Consider the following 25266-nt stretch of genomic DNA (forward strand, 5'->3'; position numbering starts at 1 on the left):
TTGCCAAATGCTTTTCTTGCATCTACTGATATAATCATGTTTTTTTTTTTTTGTGCATAATGTGATGGATTACATTTATTGCTCTTCCAATGCTGAGTGAGCTCAGCTCACCTGTGCTAAAAATCACTTGGTCATGGTGTATAATTCTCTCTATACTTTTTTGGATTTGATTCACCGATATTGTGTTGAGGATTTTTGCATCTACGACCATAAGGTATATTGATCTGCAATTTCTTTTCTCGTAATGGCTGTGTGTGGTTTCAGATCAGGGTGATGCTAGCCATAGAACGCATTGAAAGCATTCCTTCTGTTTTTAAATCCTAAAAGAGATTGCAGACAATTGGCATAATTTCCTCTTAAAATGTTTGGTAGAATTCACCTGTGAACACATCTGGGCGATGTGCTTTCTGTTTTGCACCATTAGTTATTGATTCAATTACTTTAATAGGTACAGGCCTATTCCAATTGTCCTTTTCTTCTCGTGTAAGTTTTGGCAGATTGCGTCTTCAAGGAATGAGCTTATTTCATTTAGTTTATCAAATCTGTGGGCACAGAGTGCTTCATGGTATTCTGATTACCCTTTTAACGTTCTTGGGATTGCCTGGGATAGCCCCATTCTCACTTCTGATTTTAGTAATTTATGTTCTCTCTCTTTTTCTTGGTCAACCTGTTTGAATCCTTCTTTTGAGGACGTACACAGAACTGCTGGATGATGCGGTAATTCTACCTTTAATTCTTTTTCGAGAAATCACCATTCCGTTTTCCATAACGGCTGCACAGGTTCACATTCCCACCGGCAGTGCACAAGAGTCCTGATTTCTCCATACCGTCTTCCCTTCCTGACCAGTGCTTCTTGCATACACAGCATCCACCTAACAACAGCCACCTGAAACCCCAATCTTCTTCCAGTCTCGGCCACGTGACTCATTAGGCTTCACTACTACACCCCGCAGTGAAACATGGGGCTCAGGCTTACGCTGATCATAGCAGCGAATGTATTCTGGCCACAGTGATTGGTTAGGGATGACCACATGACCATGACCCGGTCTGAGCCAATGATCTGTAATGAAACTTTTACTGGGATTTTCTGGAAAACAACTTCCACTCTTTCCTGTTGGAACTGAAGATTTAAGGTCTGGAGCTCCTGCAGCCTTTTGTTTTGTTTTGTTTTTGGCCACGAGGAGGAAGGAAACTTTTCTGAGAACACAGTCAACACATTTACAAGAAGAGCTACAGTCTTATTTATTTTGTCGCTTGAGATGAGACAAGACCTGACACACCCCACCTCACTGACACACGTAAATCCATTTATTCTACAGGTAGTTAGATCATCTTAATAAATAAAAGTTCATCTGCATTTTTTCCTCGAGTCCTGGGGAATATATTAGGCGATTCAATATCTAATCTTAATCATTATGTGTGACTTTTAAAGTTAAGCTTTAGATTTTGGTGAGCACCTGGCTTTCTCCTCTGCCTAGTAAGTTTTAACGGTCCATTTAGCTTTGGGAAGTTTTATAAGACTTTTTCACGGCAGATTTGCCTTCTTGATTAGTTCTGCTTTCATCGATACCAAAACGAGGTCGCACTTCTGGAGAACCCACCTGCTGTTAATTGCCACGTGTCCCCTCAAAATATTCCAGGTGTGGGGGGCAGGAGAGGGATGATGGTTCTACATTAATTTTCTAACCTACTTAATTGTGACCGTAGGAAGTCTAATGGTGAGAGAAAATGATTAGAGAACAAAATCCAAGATTTTAAATCTAAACAAAACTGTCCGGAGACAGAAGCTCGAGATTCGCACCAGGTAGACATGTTTTAGTGGGAACACTAAAACCTTTCCGTGTGGTGCTGTCGTAATTACCTACTAGACCCCGAGCGCATGGCCGCGAGGTTATCGCGTTGCAGGATTAAAGGCACAGAGGATGCAGGGCTTGGCTGTCCATCCGAGGCACAGAAGTTCTGATTCCGACCCACCAACGGCCCTCCCACCAGTGAAAAGAGGAAGGAGCCCTGCACTGTGGCCTCATTGATTTGGATGACGCACGCTCACCGCACCACCCGGAGGGATTCTCTGCAGACCAGACAACATCCAAAGGTCAGAGGGGAAAAAAAAAACTGATAAATATAATTGCGATTTGCTCACAGCACCATATCTGACGACGAGACATTTGACACAGTGACAATCGAATCTGTGGGAAGGGGGAGAGCGCCCAGCCATACCGTCCATCTGTGGTAACTGAGCTCCGGCAAGTCCCCGCTGGGCACGGGGGGACAATGCTCATAAATGGCTCCTTCTCGGAACCCGAGGGGGGAAGACGAAAAGCCTCGCTCGTTCCGGGGCAGGTCTCCTCCGTCTCTCCAGGAGACGAGCTGACATGATGACATCAGGCAGAGGGATCGGGGCGCAGTGGGCGATGTGCCGGCCATCGAGATACGGTTTCTGAACAAAAGCTCAGTCTTCCTCGGGGTCAGGTTTACAAAGCTGCAATGATCTCGTGTGACATCCAAACGCATCTCCATTTCGGAAAGGATGAAGCATATTTGAGAAAAGCGAATTTGGGAAGGAGCGGTGCAGAAACCCTCCCCTCGCTCCGCATTGGGGAACCTAAAGCCGATTCCATTTATCAATTTAATTTGGAATTACTTAGTCTCAGATAATCAGCTCTAAAATTTTTAGCTAGGGTCTTAGCGTGGTACTTGACAATGATGTTGCTGCTAAATGACATTTGAATGAATGAACTGATGAACTAATGATGCCATTAACCGGTGAGCTCCTCCCGGTGGCCTGGAGAACCTATGCCAGCCAAAGCAACGGGCCCAGCGAAGCTGGGCAGCCTCCCTCTCTTCCTGCGGAGGGGAAGATGGCTCAGGTACCGCGGCCAGAAGCTTTTGTGCCTGGGATGTTGAACGTGGCTTCAGATCCACCACTCTGGACTTTTGCGGAGGATCTGGGCTGGAGGCATAAACTCAGACGTCAGGTCACCAGCCCTAACCAGAGTGGCTTCGGCAATGGAGGGCACGGCTTCCGGTTAGGGCAGGCCGGTCGATGGCGGCACCTTTCACAGAAACAGGGTGCCACGTGGGAACGCGTCTGAAGGCAGGGCGGCGCGGCGGGGTCGGAGCCGCGTCTGCGTTTGAGACCACGTGGAGCATTGATGCCACGGCCGGTGCGGGTCCGAGGTCCAGCGAGTCTGCGGGACGCTGCTTCCCGCTTGTCCGCCCGGCTACAAGCAAGTGCGCTGCTGCCGACGGGGGCGGCTGCGTCAGGCACAGAGTAAGCATCGCAGTAGTGAGACGGCATGTTCTGCGGAGACCCAGAAGTGGTCCGCTCGGACCCGCTGCCACACGGCAGGAGCGTGATGAACGCCAGCTGTCGGCCGCCGTGTCGGGCTGGGGGGGCGCCCAGAACGCGGGCGCTTGGCAACGTCCGCGGTCATCACTGGAGCCGCGGAGGCTGGACGGGGTCGACGCGAGCCACAGCAGCTTGAAGAGCGTTTCCCCCAGAAGATGCTGAGCTGTTGGAAATAGACCAGAGACGGAAAGAGGCGTCGGCGGTGGGGCGGGGGGAAGGCGGGATGCCAGTGAATTAGCAGAATCTCCAGGGAAGACAAAATACCGAGATGCGATTATTTAACCGTCCACGGGAAAATGACAAGAGCGCCGCTGGGTGCCGGGCTCCGGCTTCTTGGCCAGGCTTCCGCGGCGCGTCTGGGAGACTGCGAGTCGTCTCATTCTTCCGAATTATCGCCAGCGGCACAAGGGACAGGAGCGGAGCTAGACCCACGACGCCACTGCCGCCAGGGGCTCGGCAGGAAGTGCAGACGCGTGGAGAGAGTGAGAACGCACTTCCGCGACTCTGTCCTTCCGCTCGGAGGTGAGAGTGTCCACGAGGAGCGTAAGAAAACACGCTCTTTCGCTACGCTCTCTTGAAACGCGTGGCCCTTTTGGCCGAGCTTCCTTATTTTCATTTCTGATAGAGCAATAGTAAGAAAAAGTAAGAAAAGCAATAAATCAAGAGCAACGGCCACGGACGCCCCGGTTTCCCCTGGGGCGCGGAGGCGTGAGGCTGTCTGCGGATCGCAGCTCTGGCTGGCCATCGTTTGGAACTTGAAGCCGTTCTGTTTCATGCAGTTTCCTTGTGCTTTGCCTTGTTTTAATAGAGTTCAGCACCCAGAGAAAACAAACCGCAGTATAAATGCAGAACTGGATGCTCCACGGCGTGACGCGGAGGTGAAGGTGAGCACCAGCCTGGGTTCTGGCTCCGACCCGCCGCTGGCGCCGGTGCCCGAGGGAGTCCGACGCACGGTGACGGTGCCCGTGACGGTGACGGCGCCACCCGCGGCTCCCGATCCCTCCCGCTTGGACGCGACCGTCGTTTTCACAATGCCCTCGTGCTCCCAGTAACGGAAGCGAGAAGTGCAATTTCTACTCTAGTTACGTCGAAATGCTGCTTTCACATAAAATTTAATAAAGCAGGTGTGACGTCGGGGCTGTTGGAGGGCGTGGGGGCCAAAACAAAGCGAGCAAAGCAAGACAGGACGAGACTCCTCTTCCTCGAGGCCAGCACGCTCCGGGCCGGCGGCTGCGCCTCTGTGAGTGATGAAGGCGGATGCGGTGAGGGGGCGAAGGCCAGCGGGAAGGGCTCCCCTGGGGCGTGTCTTTACAGGGGATCCGCAACGTCATCCTTACACAACCACACACACAAAGGAGCTCCGCTGCAGGCAGCGCCTCCCCGCCGACGGGTCGGAAACTGTTTGCGACAATTACAAATGTCGTCTAGGATTACAAAAACGTACACTGTGATGATCTGAGCGAGGGCCGTGTCTTTATAACCAGGTGTTTACTAACCAACCTCAACTGCTGCGGGCCGGGTAACAGGACTAGGTGAAGCCTGAGACCCTGCCGACCATCCACCCTGGGGGTGGGGGGGACTGGGGCGGGAAGTGGGGGGCGGGGAGCCCGTCTTCCTTGGCTAATTGCAGGCTTCGGTCCCACCCTCTTTTCTTCCCTAGAGAAGCAGCTGGCCTTCGGGTCAGCTATGCAGCTGTAATCCCTAAAACCCTCGCGGGAAACCTTGTGTGGCTCTCCCCGAGCTCACGCGGCTTGGGCTCTGTGGGCAGAAATCGGTGCTGGGCCCGTGCGCGCCGGCCCCCGCGTGGGCCCCCGCTCTCTGCACCGCCCGGGAGGCAGCATCGGCCGCCTGGCTGCATGACTCTCGTCGGCCCGTTTCGCAGTACAGACCTCGGATCCACGGAGTGGCTGCCTCTCAAGTTCCTTCCAGGGACTAAAATCCTGCCACTCCTACCCGGACCCCAGCACCATTCTGGCCCCAAGTATGGGATTAAAGTAAATGAACTCACTCATTTAGGTCACGGTTTTCCAAAGGCTCCCCCCGATCCGAAGCCCGAATCCCTTGAGGTATTCTGGGCAGTGGGATTCATTTCCAGGTAAATTTGGGAAACACAATTCTTGTAGATTCTCAATGCAAATAGCACAGTAAAGGCTCTGAGAAGGTCTGAAATAACAGACCTTATACTAACTTGATCACAGAACACTGCATTATGCAAATTGTCTCCTCCGAAACAAACAAACAAAAAACAAAAAAACATAACCATACACTGAGACCCTCCTCACAGAACTTACTTCATTAACTTCCCCTATAATATTTGCCACATATACAGAAATTAAAAAGCACATCTATTAAGTCCTGTTCTATCTACTGTAATAATTGTGTGTCCTGGGGAAGATTTTCCTGATTTCACTACGAGGCAAAACAAGCCCTGTAGCTCTTCTCACTAATCATGTTTCTCTCTCTGCTTAGGTAGCGAGGCAGGCAACCCTACCTGTGAATTCTACAGGACGAATTTCCATGTCCTAATTTCATTTCTGACACTTTTGGAATTTTTGCTGATAACCTCCCATTAGTCCCACTCCGTGAATTATTTACTTTTATCTTTCATGTTCCTAATAATTTTTCTTGTAGGCATCCTCGGATCCTTTGTGAAATGAGGCAGCGGTGAGCTAATTGAGTTCTTTCTTCACTTATTCAACAACTATTGAATGAATGAAGGAACGAGCTTGCTGTGTCCCGTGTCCCCTCGCTGGACAGACAGCGGTCAAGGAAGCCAGTGTCTGTCCTCGCCCTGTCTGCACACCAGACGGGGAGACGGATAACAGTCAAGAAAAAACAAGACACGACAGGTCACTGCAAATTCAGAAACATGCAAGGCAGGCAGAGGATGCACGTGGCCGCTGACGTCCTGGCCCTGACGATCCGCGAGGGGCAGGATTCGGAAACGGACACACGAAAAACAAGTGTGACAGGTACCACACGGTGCCGGTTCACACAGGACCTGGAAGGCCCTGGCCAGCAGGCGAACGTCTGTCCTAAGAGTTCGTTATAAGCTTTGATTTATGTTTTAAAAAGACAGTTCAGGCCGTGGGACAGAGAACAGGTCGGAAACAGGGGAGCGCAGAAGCAGGTGAGGGGTGGACCGAGCCGGCCGGCACTTGAACTTGGACCTCCCGGCTCCCGGGACGGTGAGAAATGGGTTGTTTCAGTCACCCGGTTGGTGGCACTTTGGTTACAGCGGCCCAGACAGACTGAGACGGGGCCACGGCAACGGTCCAATGGGAGATGGTGGGGGCCGTGGCTGGGCCGGGGCGCGGGCCACGCCCAGGGGACAGACCGCGCACCCTGCACACCCCTCAAAGACGCCTTCCGGGTTCCCGGGACGAGCAGCAGGAGGGCGATGACGTCACTGGGAGAAGTCGGGCCTTCGGGTGGAGGTGGGGACAGAAGCAGGTTCTGTCTGGGGTGTGGGAGGCCCAGGTTGCCGGGGACGGGCCCTGGGCTGCACAGGGCCACTGAGGGCCTGTTGGCAGAGCCACCGGAGGGGACACGGTGGCCCGGGGACAGAGTGGAGGACGGAGGCAGAGAAGGAGGCCAAGCGGAGGAGGGGAACGAAGACTCGCCGCCCGGACGATCGACGCGGAGGGCGCGAGGAGGGAGACGGGGCCGATGTGGGTCACGCGGGGCGGCCTCGAGGAGACGGGGAGGGGCCGCGGCCCTTCCACAGTGCACCGTGTCTTCCTGAGTTCGCCCGCAAACGTTTTCTCCCGGTGTTAAGAGCTGCCAACCTCTTTCTTCTCCGTGACAACTTCACGCATCCTCGGGAACAAACCTCCGCTCTTGGAATAAAACCCCATGGAGCGAATCGCCATGCGGGGAAGTCGGCATGCGTGGACGCGCCTGGCTATGCGAAAAGCCCATCGAATTTCCATCGTGCCGGCCACGGAAGGCCGCCTGGACTCCCCTTTCTCTCCGGCACACAATCGGCCCACACCCCACCCGGTCACGCTGTCTAAAAAGGACCTTGACCCTGAGTCCATCGAAATCCAGGTCCGAGCCATACTGCATGCAATTCCTCAGCTCCCTCTTCCACACTCATTTCTCTGTGCCCTTGCCTGCCCTTCCCCTCCGCCCCGGTCAGAGAAGACGCAGTGATTGATTTCGGGACCAACGCCCTCCCGTCTCCTTGAGAGTCAGCTCCTCTCCCGCACCCCGTTAACTCCTTCTTCACCTCCGTCGCATCCTCGGGCTATAAATACGCCCCCCGCATGCTCCATCCTAATGAGAGCCTGGCCACCAGCACGTCCCTCTCCTCCGGTATGGCTGATCTTTCCATTCGTTTCTTGACATCCGCAGGAACCGGCTGCCACCTGCGGCTGCTTGTCGCCCAGCGCGGCGAGCTCCTGCTCCTGCTCCCGCTGAAAGTGCTTATTCCCAGGTCGCTCCCGACTGCAGCGTCGGCACACCAAACAGATACAGTTTGCGGCCCTCACGGACGCTCCGAGACACCTGACCACGTCAAACACTGCCTGACCCGGAATCTCGAAACCCGCCAATTTCCCGGTTCTCCTCTGCTTTCCGGCGGAATTTTTCTGGCTCCTTTTTGTCTCTCCATTTGTCTCCATTTTCTGTCCTTGACCCTCATCCACCTTCGCCCCCCCCAAGAAGGTGTGTCGGGGAAGCTGGGTTTCCAGCCGGGACCTCCCCGCACGCGCCCGGCGGCAGGGCCAGCTCTGGGCTGCATCACCTCACTCAGGTGCCCGCGTCCCGGTTTCGTAACTGGCTCTCACGGGGACGGTGTCCTGACCCGGGCCCATTCCCACGGTGTGAACTTTCCCACTTTGGTCACTGCCAAGCCACCAATGGGACCTCCCTGAACAGGCGCCTGGGAACCGAGGCCGGGCTGGTGGGCTCGGGGGGCTACTTGCTGCAGGACGAGCCTCTCGGATTCCACACGCGACAGCAAACTCCTCATCCACCCGGACTGGCGGGGGCCTTCCCGAGATTGTTGACGGGCATTAGGAGACCCGAGGACTCAGCCCATTCTGGTTCCGCAGTTAGCGGACGTCCAGGTAGGTGCGTGATCTCACGCGGAGGGAGGAAGGCGTCGCGTTGAACGACTCTTCTCACCTGGAGCCGCTTCCGGTGTTGCCGACTTACCCCGTAGGGCGATTTTCAGCGGTCTGGAGGGTCGAATAAGCCGGGGTACCCCCGTCCTTTTCTTGTTTCCTCGTACAGGATAGACTCCTGTTCTAGCACGCAGTCGTGTGGTTTCACGTGGGCAGGACGGTTGAATAATAAACTGGTTTTTCTTCCGGGAAGAGGCGGCAGTCACACACATTCACGCTCACGCTCCAGCTCCGTCTGATGGAGTCTCCACTTGCCACCTGGATTTCTTGTCGGGGAACCTACAAATCCTCCCCACGCACCCCCAAGTGCCATACGCTGTGAATCGATGGCGAGCCAAGTGCTGCTCTAATTAGATCGTTTGGCAAAAGGGATTCAGAAACACCATGACGGGTATTAACTAGTAGAGATCTAATTAACTCCGGCATCTCTGCGACTGAAACGTGAGGGCTTAACTATGCCCCAGAAACACAGGGTCAAACGCGGACCTTCCAATGTCCGCAGCGGCCGCACCTCTAAGCGGCCGGGCAGACTCTGTTTCCGGGGATGACAAGGCGAGGGGCGCCCCAAAGACCCGCTTCGCCTCTGCCGAGAAGCCGCCAGCGCCGCCGGTCGGGCTGCAGCGCGCGGCCGCGCCACGTCAGGTCTCATGGCCCTTAACTACGTGCCGCTTTGCTGGGACCGTTTTCATGATCTCTCGGATCCTTTGGCTGGCACGGAGCCATTTCCTCTGAACAAAGGCAGGGCCGAAGCAGTTCAAGGACTTAACGTGCCTCTTCTGCAAGGGGCGTAGGTGGCTCTAGCCCAGCCCGGAGGCCGCCCGTTCGCCAGCGAGGCCACGGAGCACGTGGAGGCTCGCGCTCGGCCCCCGCCTCATCCGGGCGAGGCACCTGCGACGGCCCACGGTTCCGTTCTCGCTACTAATGTGCTGACGCGTCCCCGGATACCACGTTCGCGTCGCTGTGGACAGAGCGGCTGCCGCGTCCTCCTTGTCCAAGCGGAGCGGCTTCAGACGCGGAGCCAGCGAGCCCCGGACTCGCGCCGAGGCTCGGACACCACCCGGCTCGGTGCCGCTAGGAAGGCGAACGCCCGCTTCGGGCCTAGGTGTCCTTATCTGAGAGTGGGGAGGTCGCCAAGAGAACGGCTCTCCAAACGTTTTTCTGAGGACTCAACACGCGTGACATGTCTGGCAGAGGACGCGGCAGAGACGGGAAAAGCGTCATTATCGTTGTTGTTGCTGTTTTATTCTCAAGCGGGATAAAAACGACTGCCACGAGATGACCGAGAAACAAGGAAAAGCTCCCAAGTCATCATTGGCACCCTGAGCCCAAGGCGCCCCAAAGCCCGAGGGTGAGGCACGCACCCACCTGTGATGGACGTGGAGCCGAAGCCTGGTTTCGTGCTGACGGCCCGAGGTTTCTGAGCTGTTTCACAGCGACGCCGAGTCACAGAGCCTCTGTCCCCCTTACTTTATATCTGTTAATATTCCTATTAACCGTCGCCCATCGGAAGACCCGCAGCGTCTCCCCGTCCTCCTTCCGTCCACGGCCTGCAGGTGCCCGGCCCCCTCCTGGCCCACGCCCCCGCGCCCGGACCTCCTGTCTGGCGTCCACCCCGCAGTCCTGCGTGCCCACGAGCTCTGACGCGGACGGCCGTCACCTCTCTGCCCCTGTCCCCGTGACTCGTGTCCGGCTGGAAGCCAGTTCTGGCCGCGCCAGCCCCACGCCGAGCTGGGACCTCTTCCCCGCCTGTCCCGAGCGCTGCCCTACGCTCCCACTGGGGCCTTGTCGTGTTATTTCGCACTTCACTGGCGGCTGAAGAATTGTTTCCTGTGTGCCGACGCTGTCGCGACAGCTGGATTTTGTAAAACCCCAGGAAGAATGTCTTGCAATTTCCATCTTCTCTTTCCTTCTTCAACCGAACTGGACCTTTACAATTTTTATAATCATAACATTACAATGAATTTAAAATGGTCAGTGTAAACTGCGGATTCTCGACTGGGGATGAAGATGCACCGTGATGTCGCTGTTTTGCTGGTTTTCCAGAAATCTGGGGGAGAGGTCAGGTGTGTACTTGCCTCGCACCTCACCACCCCTCCCCCTCTGTCTCTTTACCTGTGAGGCTCCCGGTTCCCTGGTTCCCAGGGAGTTCGAGGCTCTGAGGCCATGAAAAGACGTCCCCCTGAGCAAAAGTCGGACCCACAGCTCTGGGGGCGGCGGGGAGGGGGGCAGTAAGGCTTCCAACCAAATTTACTTCCCCTCTACGTGGCATGGGACGGGCCCGGTAGAAGTGACAGTTTAATCGAGAGGCAAGTAAAAGGCACAACAAACCAAAGTAGCATCAAAATAAAAAAGGCAAGCCAACAGCAGGTCGGATGACAGGCAGGATGTTTGGACCCTCCCCTGCCAGCAGCACGCAGGACTTGGATCGGGCGTTTGCAAAGTCTTTCTGTAAAGGGCCAGTGGACACTGTCACCACTACCCCCCCCCCCGCCCCGCCCCGGGAGGGCGCCTGAGCAGACGCGGACGAGCAGGCTGAGGTGCGACTCCCACCTAATTCTCACGTGTCGCCCAATGCTCTTTTCCTTCGGATCCGTCTCCTACCCGTGAGGAACGGGAGACCGTGCTCGGCTTGCAGGCAGCGCAGACGCCGGTGGCGGCCGGATTCGGGCCGGGGGCTGCCGTCCGTCAGGCCCGGGGCGGGTGAGAGTGTCCGGCCGGGACTCACGCCTTGCGCACATGTGCCATGTCATGGTCCCGTGCGGGGACCGCCCTCCGCACCGCACACGGCGGTCGGCTCTGCCGGAGGCCTTCGGGAAGCGAGGCAAATCAGGGTCATGATCCCATCTCACTTCGGAAACGAACTTCGGTGTCTCCAGACAAGACGCGTGAGTTTCATTCCTATTTGGGTTCAAATAGGAATGGCCTGTGGGCATCGTGGGGGCGGGGTGCATGTCGCCTCCGTCTCTACGCCCAGGGCCAAGCAGGGGCCCAGTTGCAGCAGGTGCCCAAGGAATACTTCTGTCATCGGACGAAACTGGAGCTGGCTAGTTTGACCAGGACCGTCACGCCGTTCTGAGACCAGGGACCAGGGTCTGACACGCAGGCTTAGGTCTGAGATTCTTCTCGGAAACACTCAGTGGCATATGTGAACTCGGTTATTATCCATTAGCTTGACACAACGCATTAGCCTAACGTCTAAAAGGGAGGAGAGCGATCCTCAAGCATGAGTAAGACCGAGCAGTCATTATTTACACACGCTAACTAGACTGACATCTTGTTCATTTCCTCGGCTCTGATGAGAGGTAAGATATCTCATTTCAGTAAATTTTCCAGGCAACTAGATTTACCTCTTTAAGCATCGAGTTACTTTAAAAAAATAACCCTTGTGGGGTCGGGGGGGGGGGGCTATTTCTCTGATGTACTGTACATTCACTACCTTAGTGATCCAAACTCACCAAAGACAACTTGTCCTCTTTAGAAATACAATGTAACAATAATTATCATTCTTGGCTACATAGAGAAATAAAGCTCTTTATTCACTTGTTAATATTCCCTTTAATTCTGGGTGACAGAATTTAATTTTGGCTTTCAGAAAGGCATGGACAAAAATGATCAGGACAATGAAAGGATGTCAAATCATGTCATAGGAAGACTATCGGGGACGCTGGGCTTGGAAAAGAATCGCAAGATGTAAGAACAGCCTTGCCGGTGTAGAAAGGGGAAGAGACAATGGAGAAGAACTGGCTGTATCCGTGTAACCTCAGAAAGCAAAGCGAAAGGCACTGAGCGGAAGTCACAAGGATGTGGGCCATGAAGAGATAATGGAACAGCTACTTAGGTCTCCATCTTGGAAACCACCAGGGAGGGAGGCGGGTCCGACCATTCTGGGGAGTCCTGCCCTGGGACGGGCGCTGGGCTTGGTGACTCATGTCCTACTCAGTGGCTCTCACGTCCCCTGAGTGTGACTGGCCTGGGGTAGGACACTGAGCGGGGCGGGTTCATTCGATTCCATGGGCGTCTCTTCTTGAACTGTGGTGAGAGGGTAGAAATGACAGCAAGTTCCAGGTGCCGGGGGCCACCCCGCTGCCGGGGGTGCAGGGCCCTTCGGAGGACGGAGCCGACACAGGACAGAATGCCGGCGAGAGACAAAGGGCGTGAGGCGGAGTCCCGCGGCCGCTGCGCGGGCACCGGAGCCCCGTGCCACCCCCCAGCAGGGCCAGCCCCGGCCTTCCCGAAGGCGCGGCCCAGGAAGTCGCCCCGCGCGGAAGCCGGGTTCCGTCGCTGGGAACCAGAAGCGCCCGTTCTGGTGGGTGAGGGGTTTTGCGGCTGACAACGATTCTGGAACTCTGGGTTTTTACGAACGGCTCCTGCACTTTCTGGACTTTGATATTCTCTTTCTAATGGCTCAGCTTCCCTCTCATCCGCCTCAAGCGCCTTCCGTTTGGAAACTATAAGTAAACAAAATCATCAGCCTTACTCAGCGAAGTCAGCTTAATTGCTCAATTAATCCAAATGATGTTATTGCTGCGAGGCCTCTCCTGGGAACTCAGGTGCCTGGGCTTTGGGGCAGGCTGTCTCTGCCGAATGTCTGACGTGGCAGAGGGTCTAACGGCTGCACAAGTGGACGAGGAAACGAGACTTGGTTTACGCGTTCGGATACGCTACCTATATGACGACAAAGCCACAAAAATTCAAGATGAAGTCTTTCATTTAGATGCCTGGCTTAATACTGAGAAGGACGGCGTGAGTAAGATATAACTTTTTAAAGACTTGAGAAACCAAATTCGGTACACACAAACGTATTTTTTAAATAGTTCATGTGTTCACATTAAGTTTCTGAATCTGTATTCACCAAGATAACCATAATATCATACGATTAAATAAGATAAAAACTTTTAAACTAGTTTAATGTTCCTCCTTATACTGTTACTGTAAACCCATTTGTAATCGGCTGGTTAGTTAAAATGGAAATTGAATATCACTTAATAAGTAGTGTTTGGCAAAGTCTTTCGATAAATACATCCTCCACAGATCACAGAATTTTGTTTCACCAAAACTTTGTTTGTACCACTGTTCTGTACTTAAGGGATCAATAATTTTTTATTCGAATGTTTAAAATGCGGCTTTTGAGTCTTAAGATTCCACATTTCAAGTCAGCGCCTCACACAGGGCCGAGCTGAAGAATTCTGCCTTTTGTGTTGTTCGAACCATAACAATCTCCCCCTGAAATAGGAATTCTAAATATTGTTCCTCAGGGATTCTACGTGTGACTGCTTTTGCTCACTTATCCACTTAATTATGCTTCTCCTTGATCAGAGAAAGAGAGAAAAATGGCGGAATTTCTTCTCTGCAGATGAGGAACTAACAGTAACATCTTGGCTATTTTTCACCCTTTTCCTGAAATTCTGAGATGTTCCATATAGAGTTCGTGTCTTTCTCAGAAGTTAAAACCCAGTGGCCCACAAAGTACAGTTGGTCCATAGAAGTGTGGCCCCTGTTGTACTAACATTAAAATAAAAAAATTAAAAGTTAAGATAGTTCAAATAAAAGTCCTCATTTCTAGTTTCTCTTTAAAAATGGGAAGCTAGGAAGGCATTTGACCCACGTCTCCATGCGGTGGCCACTTGCTGGACTGGAGTGGCAGCGGCCCCCCGGGGGAGGGCACACGCTGACATCCCCACCTTTCCCCGTGACATTGCACCTGGCTGGCTCGGAGGTCCGCGGACGTTCCGACATCCGTCTCTGCCTGACGCATTTGGAGTGACCGGGCCAGGGGCAGCCCGGTGCGGGGCGAAGTGCCAGACTGGCAGTCTGGGTCCTGCCCAGTGACCTCGGAGGCGGAGCCGATGAGCAGCAAGACTCGGGTCATGATGCGGGGTTTTCTCGGTTTCAATCTATCTTCGGTGTCATATAGATGGTGAAGCGAGATCGAACCGATTGATCGAAGGAGAAGGAGGAAGAACAGAGCGTGGAGAGAGACTGGCTCTGTGGTAAGTCAGCTAGTAGAAGCGTCGATGAAATTCACTTCTCAGGTTCAGTCCCTGACACTGATACAGCATTCCCCCCAAGGTAACGTAATCAGCTTGTAACAAGCGTTAAGTTACAGCGGCAGTAACGGTCGTCAATACTGTTCGAACGTTACTTGCCTCTTTTCTTCCAGGCACAGAGTGGGACTGTATTTCTCTGCTGGGTTGAACGAGGGCATAGCCACGTGACTGGTGTGGGCTGACGAAACTCAAGGGACAGTGGCGTGCCCCGTGTGGGCCAGAGCTCTCCGAGCCCACGGGTGCACAGCCACCCACTTTTCTACGTGCGGTTCCCCCGGCCTTGGCTCCAGAGGGAGACAAAGCCACCAGCAGACCCGTGACGGGCATGCGGTGCTAAGGGGGGAAGGCTGTCCGCCGCACTGAGCCACGGTGGGGTGCTGGTCACGGGCGGAGCGCGACCTCTTCCAGACGGCTCTCCCACGCTGCCCTAACGTCACTCATTCCGGCTGTCCGGCTTGTCTGTCTGTGCCCCGCGTTATTTTTAAAATACGTATCCTTTACATCACTCTTAAATTAAACCTTTTAAAAATACAGCCTTATCCTAAGTAATACGTGGTACATGCTAATTATATTTCGATTACGTTTTAATATCTATCAAAGTAAATACATAACTATTAAAGATAATCTGGCATGTCACATTCTGGGGACGCGGCGGTAACGCGGGAAGAGAACCATTTTGGTGCTGATGGCTGCAAAGGAAGACACTGCTCGCGAGTTCCGGGCTTAGCTTCCAATGTGAACGTCACGCCGATATTTAGGGAGCTACAGCTGCTCTCGTGCTATGACAGAAATCGGAAAGGAACGCGTACTGTGAGTTTAGCCTGTGCGTGAATACGCCGCTGGCAAACCATGTTGAGTTTGTTTGCAAAAGCATCGATAAGGCAACATCGGCAGCGCAACGATCTAATTTGCATATGCAAATCCGAAGGTGTACAGGGTCAAGGGTAGGTGGGCACACGTTTTTACCGGCTTCCCTGTAGCAATCTTGAGTGCTTGACCTCAGCATTGATTAAAGTCATTATTCAGACAGTTGGTAAATGTTGTGGCTGACTGGACTCATGCATAATTACCACTGCTAACAGACTGAGTGGATTACGGTAAGGGGTGGGGGGCCTTTGATAAGGGCAACAGCTGAGAAAAAGTCTTAGAGATACCTGCTATTTGGCGCAATCTGACCTAAAACCTCGAACAAACTATATAATCACCATAAACAACATGCATGCTAAACGACGTAACTCAAGTATAATAAGAAATACCACAGGTGAAGAATTTAGATACCGTTAAGGAAAAAAAAACAACTTGTTTCGGAAAGATGTGAATAAAATCATGTCGTTTGCAGAATGGGTTTTGAAATGAGAGATGTTTCGCTTCCAAAAAGGAGATAAATGAGAGACAGGAGAGAGTCATTACCATATGTTTGAGGGGTTGTCATAGCAGAGAAGAATTGGATTTTTTTTGGTGAATGTGCAAAAAAACCCCAAACAAACAAAAGAGAAAGTAGGATGGAGAAAAGTGGGCAACTCTACAAATAAATTTTAGGCTAAAATTACGAAAGATGCTTCTGGCCGCCCATCTTTGGGCAGCTGTGGCAGGCTTCACTCGGGTCACGTGATCTGTCTACACAGCGAGGCTCCGCGGAATCTCAACATCAAGCAGAATTACAAAGACCAGCTAATTTACTGCCCTCTGCTGAAGCGCCAGTTCTTCGACTGACATTTAGTCCATAAATAGCAGAGAGTGAATTTCTCGGTCTAGAGCCATTCATGACAGACTGGTAAGTTATTACAGGTTCATGAAATATTGAGAGGATTTCGAGACAGTACCTTTCACTTTCTCTTACTCTGTCTCTTCCTTTCTTCCAGGTGTACACGGGTTTCGGGGAAGCTTTGGGCTTGCACTCAATGACGACGTCGCCTCCCACTTTGACGAGAGTTACTTTTTTCAAGAGAGTTCTGGAAAAATCCGGACCCACAGCTGGAAGAGAAGATAGAAAATCATTAATTATTTTGGGAGATTTCTTTCTGTAATGTACTTATTGCTGCCGGGGCAGCAAAGGGAAGAAGTTTAATGTGTTCTGAAGTAAAGGGAGTAGCACCCTAAGTTTTGATAGATTTATTAAAATTTGAGGTGTAATTTATACACAGTAGAATGCACCAGGTGTAAGTATACAGCGTGATGAGTTTGGTGTGCTCCGCCATGAAGATCAAGGCATGGAACATTCCATCACCCTACTGAGGGATTCTTTAAAAATTTTCATACTCAAGTGAACAAAAACTCATGGGTCCCAGGGCAAATCACGCCTGAAACCTCACTGCGGGCTGAAATGACAGCGCCGAAGCTGCCCCGCCCGGGCGTGCCACGAGGAGGCAGGCTCCCGGGAAAAGGCAATAACGCCGCGAAAAAGCAGAAGGCCGGAGGAAAAGGGGGAGAGGTGGACGGACGCCGTACCAGGCTCCCCACGCGGAGCGAGCAGGGGTGAGCAGGGCCGTGAGGGCAGGGTGCCGCCGCCGTCCTGCATTGATAAGGCCACCGGGGGTCGGGGCCGACTCGGCAGCGTGCGGCACGCGATCGGAGTGGGGAGACAAAACGAGGAAGCCCGCGCGGCGCCGTCCGGAGGGCGCAGGCGAGTGAGCCCCCCTCAGACGCGCTGCTGCTGCTGCTCTGTCCCACGGCGCGCCGTACTGAGAGGTCCCCGCCACCGGCCTCGGAGCTTCTCCTGAACAGCCCCGGCCACGTTCGGCGTTCCTAACTGCCTGGGGCGAGGCTCAGCTCACGCACGGGAACTGGGGACTCGCTCCCCACAAACTGCGCCAAGCTCGCCGCCAGCATTCTACAAAATCCACTCGTGCGGACACCAAACATGCAGCGTTGTGGGAATAACAGCAGGAATTAGTTCCTTTCTGAAACAAAAGATACACACCCGTAGCCTTGTGAAAGGAACCTCTAAAAGCTGGCTTTCTGAGAAATCTCCCCTTTTCTTCTGAGTTAAATGAACGCGTGCGTCCTGGGACCTGTCACAAGCAGAGACTCAACTCTCGGAATCCGAATTCTACCGTATTTAAAAGCCCCGACTCCCTACGGTTTGTCCTGATGGAATTTAAGATTTCAGACCACGTTGAGTATCATATTTAAATATTAACGAGAGAGAGAGAGAGAGAGAGAGAGAGAGAGAGAGAGAGAGAGAGAGAGATACTACATATGGGTAGGGAGAACAAGGGTCGATTTCTTACAAGGTCCCAGACCACAGGGTAATAATTAAAAAGCACACACAACAGGCTTCAGTGGAAGCAAGTTAAATCTTCGTTAAGTACTTTCCTCGTGGAAGTGCTTAAAGGAGATAAAGACAGGAAGGTTACTCGTTAACGGGTGACGCAGCGCACACAGGGGGCTGGCTTTCCTTTGCGAAGGTGAAATTACGTAAATGAATCGGCAGGCTACAGATCCTCCTCCTGTGCACCCGGGATGCGCGAGGGCGTCGCTGCGTCGGGGTTACTCCGCGGGTGCAGTTAATGAGTACAGTGCGAGTGCGGACCCCCCTGCCGTCATGGGGCAAATGCATTCCTGGGACGATCAGCCGATCACATCATCACAGTTACAGGGTTACAGAGGAGACGGGGTCAGGACTGACCTACTCGACATTTACGTCACGAGAACGCTAATGAAAACAATCGTCCTAGAAAATATGTCGCCGTGGTGAAAAAGGCAAGCGGAATTCCTGTTAAATGCTACAGAACTGCAGGGCGTGCATATGTGTGTGCATGTGTGCGCATGTGTGTGCGTGTGTGTGTGTGCGTGCGCGCGCGCAGTGCATGGAAGGAAGAAGGAAGAGTCGAGACTGGTGACCTGTGAAGGGCGTGCAAACAGCTCAGACCGGGAGGAACAGTGTGGGCAGGGCGCTATTGGCGTCCACGGCCCAGCGGACCCAAGGGGAGGCCGGCAGCCGGCGGGGACCCTGGCCGGCGGGTTTTGGCCTGGCTGGCTGTGTTGGTGAGTTAGGGGGCCCCGGGTCTGCTGGCTGCCACTGGAAGCCCATGACCAAAGCCCACACCTGTGTTATGCGGACATCGCTCCCCAAGGTACCGACCCGTCTCTGCTAACTCGCAACGTGGAAAGTTTCTTGCAACAAAACAGACTCGTTCTCATTTTAGGTAAATGCCTGAATGGACGCATGAATGTAAAAAAAAAAATCAACTCTAGACGTGTTTCTAAAAAGGATTTTTGTGTGTGTGTGAAATAGAGTTACAAATCTATATCATATGAAACTCTCTTCTTAAAACTCTCTCTTTCCACACACGTTTTCTTCACTTCAGGCCGACCTTTATTTCATCTGTTCAGGAGGAAGCCTGCAGGTGCATCTGCAATGAGTTTACATTAATCACACCGCGGAACACAAGGGTGTATTTGTCAAAAACCACGTATTGCTTTTATGGGATTTGAAATAGCATCGTGTCGGCCACGCAGAAGGCGGAAAACACACGTCCGCATTTCGAAAGCACTCTGCTGTCGTATTTACGCACATGTTATCTTTTGGGCAGTCTAGAGATGAGACTGGCTTCGAATACCTTTCACTAATAAAAATGGAATTACGCATTCAAATCTTTTCCCTCCGTTTATTTAATTTGCTTAACAACTTGGTGTTATCTTGGCCTGCAAACGCTGCAGTGATCTCGACGGCGAAATAGTCAGAATTCCACCAGTTTTTGAACATGTGACCCATTAGTGGGTTTCTTCATAGTCTGCCACTTTGTGACCATCTGTTGCACCTGAGATGCCCTTGATCTTGTAGGATGATGCTTCCCCCCGCTGCCTGGACCCCGTAATGATTCTGATTCCCAAACACCGGCCCCGGAGTGGCTTGTGGGAAACGTGGAAGGAGCCATGTGAAGGTGACATTCACGGCGGGTTCTGGGCGAGGTCCCCGCCAGGGCACCATGAGAACCCAGCCTTTGCTGGCACGCACTGAAGGCGAAACTTGACGAACTTCCTGATAGTTCAGGAAAGATAAGCCGGTTGCTGAACAACCCGTTGGAGTCTGCGAGCAGCTTGGATCCGGGCGCCTCGTCCGCTCACCCCAATGCACTTGGAGGTGGTGTTTCTTATGCGAATGACTAGGGGGCACTGCGCCCCCGATGTTGGAACGAGTCGCACCATAGGACCTTTCCTACGTGGGAGAGGCCACTTGGGAGTGTCGATCGGTGACCTTTAATACATCGACTTGACGCTATCGGCAACGTGCTCCTGGCTGAGAAGCCCTCTCGGTAATTCTCGCCTGTTGGTTTGCCCTTAATGACATGACTCTTGGTCACGTATCAAGAGCATTTTAAGTGGCCGGCAGAATCCTTGATGGCTAGAGTTTTGTGCCTTCGTCTTGAGTCTCCAGAGACAGTACGGACTTCCTCACTGGATGCTCAGTGCAGAGACGTCTGGGGTGCTTCACGCTACTGTTCAAGAGGAAAGCACAGTCGAGCAAATCATCTCCACCGTCAGTCTGAAGAAACGTCGCCGGGAACGTGGCCAGTCGTTGGAGACTATTAAGGCTGGCTCTTTTAGAAGTTCAGAATTTCCTACTACGTTAACTTTTATCTATGCTCTTTACCTGTTACCTCCTGGTTCCCTAAAAATACACCTAGGAGGATGCATTCACTCAGATACTTCCACCACCGAGGAGGTGAGGCTCCTAATAGGTTCTAGAACCCTGAGCTTCTGCCGGCTCGCTGGGGAGATAACTGGAAGTCTGGGTACAGCGGAAATTTTCTTTCTAGGTCCAACGTCAAATTCAAAATTAGCTCCCTCTGATCAAGGGTGACAGTCACACAGAGACGCTGAGCAAAACTCCAAAGCGAGACTTTACGGTGCACTGTCTGCCCGACGTGCCCCCTCGACGTCCCTAACGCCAGGCCCCGCCTGTCTGGGTCCCGCTCACGGAGCAGCCTCGTGACCACAGCTCCCGTCCCGTCGGGAAGTTATAAAGGAACAGCAGTCACGGCATCTGCAGCCGCAGGGCTGTTCTGAACGTGATGTGATACGTGGGCAGGATGTGAAGCACTTAGCCCAGCACTCGCCCAGAGAAAGCACTTCAGACCGGATGCTCCTGCCTGTGATTTCCGCTGCCACCACCGCCGCGGCCATGACTAGGGGACTTCATCCTGCAGAACGGCCGGCTGCAGAGATAACGCAGAGAGGCCTCACACATCCTCCATGCGGCCTCTCCAAAGGGCCCACCCATGAGAGCTCAGCGCCACCTCGGGATGAGGACTGTAGATGGGCGCCCCGGGCGCGCACAGCTCCGGGCTGTGCCATCGCAGACAGAGCCCTGACCCGGACTGAAATCCAGACGCCGGGCCCTTCCATCGAGACCGGTGACCCTCGCAGCCACGTGCTGTCCGGGGCCACCCGCCCGTCTCCCCCCGCACGGCGCGGCCCTTCGAGGATGTGCTGTCTGCGGAGGACGCAGTGCGGGACCAGGGGGGGTTTGCTTTTTCACTCAGCGTGATGGTCGGTGCCCGAACGCTTCGCTCCCCCTCCCTGCCCGGCACTAGAGTCTCGTCCGTCCGGGTGCACACGAGACACACGTCTTCAACGCCACCTCTCGGGCTCGGCGGTAACTGGCCAACGCCTGGGCACCGGGGCCCCCCCGAGGTCTCGCCGCGCCCTCTCTGCCGACACGCGCGGTCACACGTGGCCCTTTTTCTTTGCATAAAGGGCTTGAAGAGCCAAAAATGAATTGTGTAGGTGCGGCTGAACACTTTTCCCCCTATTCCAGGAAAACCATTTTAAAGTCATTTCTGAACATCATTTCCTACGCAATTATTAGCATGTTGATTAAAATCATTTTTATGTAAGGCGTGAGGTGGGGCCTGTGCTGCTGGCCCCTGTCCGTCCCCTTGGGCCACCCTATCTATATACAGAAAACGAGGCCACGCATTTTAAAGCACCGGTAAGCACCATTCCAAAATGGAGATATCCCGTTACCCTGCGGGTACACCATCCTAAACACTCCTGTAAGTTAGTGTCCTTGGTCAGATGAGCAGTGGGGGGCATTGCAACGCCGGGTTTCATGGCGTAACTCTGTTAGGAGAGAGGGTCGCTGGCGGAGGACCAGGAGCGCCAGGCTGCAGCAGAGAGAATCCTGGAGTCCCAGGGAGGGGACGGGGCCCCCGTCCTTAGCCACTACTAGCTCATCGGTCTCTCGAAGGTGTAACCTACGCTCTGGGCCTGTGCAGCGCTCTGCACACGGGAGACGTTTAACGGGTATTTGTGAGTTCGTGGAGGTCGTGGGAGAGAATTCAGGAATTCAGAGCAGCGACGTCCCACAGTGCTTTGCCTGGGCCCCACGCCCCCTCTCTCCCGCCGAGTGGGCGCGCACAAGGCTTCTCACACTTCCTCGCCTGAGCACCCCGTCTTAATGAGAGAGAATTACCCAGGAGACACAGTCCGGGCTGTTATACTGGAACCGCTGGGCTGGGGGGACCGCAGATGTTTAACAACTGGCTCCGCAAATGGAACACCAGACGACTTGGTGTTCAGAGCCTGTCCACTTCCGTGGTGTAAACACTCGCATCGCGGCCCGCACCAAGCCACAAGCAAGAAGTCACGGAATGCCACTCACTTATTCCCAACCCCCGTGCTGGGGCACACAGCCTGGGCTCCTGCCGGACACGCTGGCTCCGACCTGCCTGCACCCCCTCCCCAAACGCACGCGTGGAGACGTCGGCTGTCACACCGCATGTGGCGCTGACCCTCGGGGACGCCTCGGGCCGCCCTCCTGAGCTCTGTGTGAAACTCTAAGTCCCGCATGCCTTCCCCCGGGGGGACACTGTTGTAAGGAGCTGTCACTGTGTTTCTCCCTGAGATTTCGACGTCTCCCCCCGTTGGCTTGACACCCAGAGCCCAGCCAGGCCACGGCTTAGCCCCGACCCCACATGGTGGCCCGTGAAGCCCCCCTACCCCAGCCCCCCGGGCGCCTGGTCCTGCTCACCGTCTCGCTGGGGCGGGTCCTCCGGCCAGGGCCGCCGTCCCTGAGCCTGGCACGCCTCTTCTGATCCCGATCCGAAGCCTAACTGTGGGTAGGCTGTACTCAGCTACGACAAACGCCAAACCCCGTGCAGCCTCGACTTCCTATTTCGGGACAGGTTCTCCCAGTGCAGTCTGGGAGCAGGGGCCCTGTTCTGAACGCTGTCTGTCCCTGGCCCAGAACGCCCCGGCCGGAAGTGAGGGGGCGGGGCTCCCGACCTGCGCTCCGACCGGTGCCGGCTGATTCTGGTGCTCGGCCGGGCTGGAGCAGCGACCCCTCGGGCACACGCGAGGGCCTTCCGACCTGACCAGTGGCTCCCAGCCTGCGCTGCTCTGCTCGGTGGGCTCACGCCGGGCGGCTACGGACACCGACACTGGGGCTCGGGGCCCAGAGACCGGACCGGCTGGTGGGGAGAAGGGGATGAGGCCCGCGTCCCGCAAGGCCCCAGGTGGTCACGATCAGCAGCAGAACTCGAGAACCGGAGAATCGCGCGTGTGCGTATGAGTGTGTGCACGTGCGTGTGTGTGAGTATGAGTGTGTGCATGTGTGTGTGTGTGCATGTGCGTGTGTGTTTTGTGGCTGCTACATGATGCGTTTCCGGTATGGAGACCAGCTACCAGCAGCAGGAAACTCATGTCGCTATGCACGCTGACGGGCCGCGAGGGGCTTTCGCACGGGGTCCGTTTCAGTCGTGAGGGGGAGGGGGGCAGCCGAGCCCTCACTCTGCCGGTGAATGAGGGCCCGCGCCCCTGCCGCAGACACCCGGCTCGAGTCTGAGGTCCAGGCACAGAGCCTTCCCCGCTCACGGCGACTTAGGTAAGGCTCCCGCCCAGACGATGGCATTTGTGAGGAAGACGTTCGTCCCTCACTGGCTGCCGATCACACTCAGCACGTCCGCCGATGTCGCGATCTGGCCCAGCGAGGCGGCCGAGAAATCGACAGGTGAGCATCCCCGTGAAACAGCTGAGCGTAGCCCTGACGTTTCTCCAATTCACGAGCCAGCCATCCGGATGAATGCCAAATTAACCAGGTAATCGCCCAAGCCTGCGCCTCACTTTAATTGGCCCTCAGTGGCAGCTGAGTGTCCTGCCAGGGCCAGGTGTGAGGGGGTGGGGCTCCACCCCACGGTCCCCGTGACACGGAACCACTGAACGGAAATCTCAGGGCGAAGCTGCTCTGCTCCACTATACGGTCCTGGCAAAGTCAGGCCGCACTCCAAAGACCCCGGGGAAGACACCCCCTTGCTCTTGGAGACGGTTCGTCACATTTCAAAATCAGGTGCTCTCGTTATACTCCCTGTTAGGACCCAGGTCAGCTGGACCAAGACACCGCGTGCCTTGGTCTGGCACAGCTGCTGGTCCCCTGTGGGGAAGGTGGGGGCGGGTACCTCCGCACACGCTTTGTCCTGGCCTCGGCCGCTGTGAGCGCTGGGTGCTCAGCCCCGCTGGCTGGCCCCTTGTCTGGGGGAACTGATGAGGAGGCTTTGCTGCATGACCCTCCCCCCACCCCACCATCACCTCGCGGGCAGACAATACGGAGATTTTAAAAAACAAAGCCAGCCTCTGTGCGTCAGGTGGGGACAACTGCGAGCTGCTCCAGGTGACCCCCAGGACGAGCTGCTGGACTTCACCTGAGCGGGGCCCTCACTCAGCTCCCCCCGCCACACCTTCTTCCCCTCACGGGTTTTCCTGGGGGAGTGTCCCGCGCCGACTCACAGGCACCCGCGTCCCTGTCTCTGCCTGGGGGAACTGAGTCCTTCTCGGTCTACCCTGCGATGACGTAAGCATCACAGAAAATCTCAAGCCCGGCAATTCCACCGGCAGCCCCGCCACCCCTGTCCTGGGGAAGCCCATACGACCATCGAAGTGGACCCGGGCATTAAACGTGAACAGAAACAGTGCATCCGAAAAGTCATTGTCTTAACCAATAAAATACCTAATTTTTAGTTAAGTTTTTATAGAAGGCTCACGTTTCCTCATGTGCTAAGCCCTGTTCACTCCAGCTCCAGCATGCCTTCACGGGCGGGAGAGGGGGTGGTTGCCACAGCAGCGCGTCACACGGGAGAACCCCGTCCACGACCCCGGGGAGGACAGGAGGAAAGGCCTGGGGACAGCCGCCTTGAGGAATACTAAACCGTGAATGGTCGCGGGTTTGGTCACTAATGGGGGCCCCCCGCCGATGTGCCCAGCCCCGGGCTGACGCTAAGCTAGCAAGCAGTCCCTCTGCGGCACCGTCCATCCGGTGAGTCAATCACCCGGCTAAATTATTTAGCAGTCTCGATCCATCGAATACAGATGCGTTACGCGCACGTTCGATCCCAGGCAGGACACACGAAGACGAGGCCCGGGGAGAAGCCCGTCACGCCTGCGCCGCCGGCCGCCTGCCCCTCACGGCGTCGGGGCTCCCGCCTGTCACGAGAGGGACTTCCCCCCCGGCACTAGCGGGTCCTGATAGTTGATCAATAGCTGGACCCAGCATTATTTTTTCTTCCTCATACTGAAGTATCTTGTTTTCATTTTGTCCCTTTGTTGAGTTCACCTTCACCATGACTCTAATATATGTAACATCAAATCAGTTATTTGCTACAAAAGAGTCAAAGTGTTACTATTCTTTAAGAAACACAGCGACTCGTGGAATACGATCTTATTATAGCTCACCCAAGTGAATGATGCAAACCTACATGTATTTTTAAACAGTCGGGTGTATTCATATTCATGGAGGATG

At 54.4% G+C, this 25266-nt stretch overlaps 1 protein-coding gene across 10 annotated transcripts in view; it reads right to left on the reverse strand.

Annotated features, from left to right (window-relative positions):
- CNTN4 (contactin 4) overlaps positions 1-25266 on the reverse strand; it is a 637177-nt gene that overhangs the window by 77853 nt on the left and 534058 nt on the right. For all 10 annotated transcript variants that reach the window (XM_036220058.1, XM_036220057.1, XM_036220056.1 and 7 more), the window contains one exon: positions 16352-16502. In XM_036220058.1, coding sequence (XP_036075951.1) covers positions 16352-16502 — 151 coding nt within the window. The remainder of the gene's footprint in view (positions 1-16351; positions 16503-25266) is intronic.

The sequence above is a fragment of the Rousettus aegyptiacus genome, unplaced genomic scaffold (assembly GCF_014176215.1).
Source record: "Rousettus aegyptiacus isolate mRouAeg1 unplaced genomic scaffold, mRouAeg1.p scaffold_m13_p_4, whole genome shotgun sequence".
Lineage (NCBI taxonomy): Eukaryota > Metazoa > Chordata > Mammalia > Chiroptera > Pteropodidae > Rousettus > Rousettus aegyptiacus.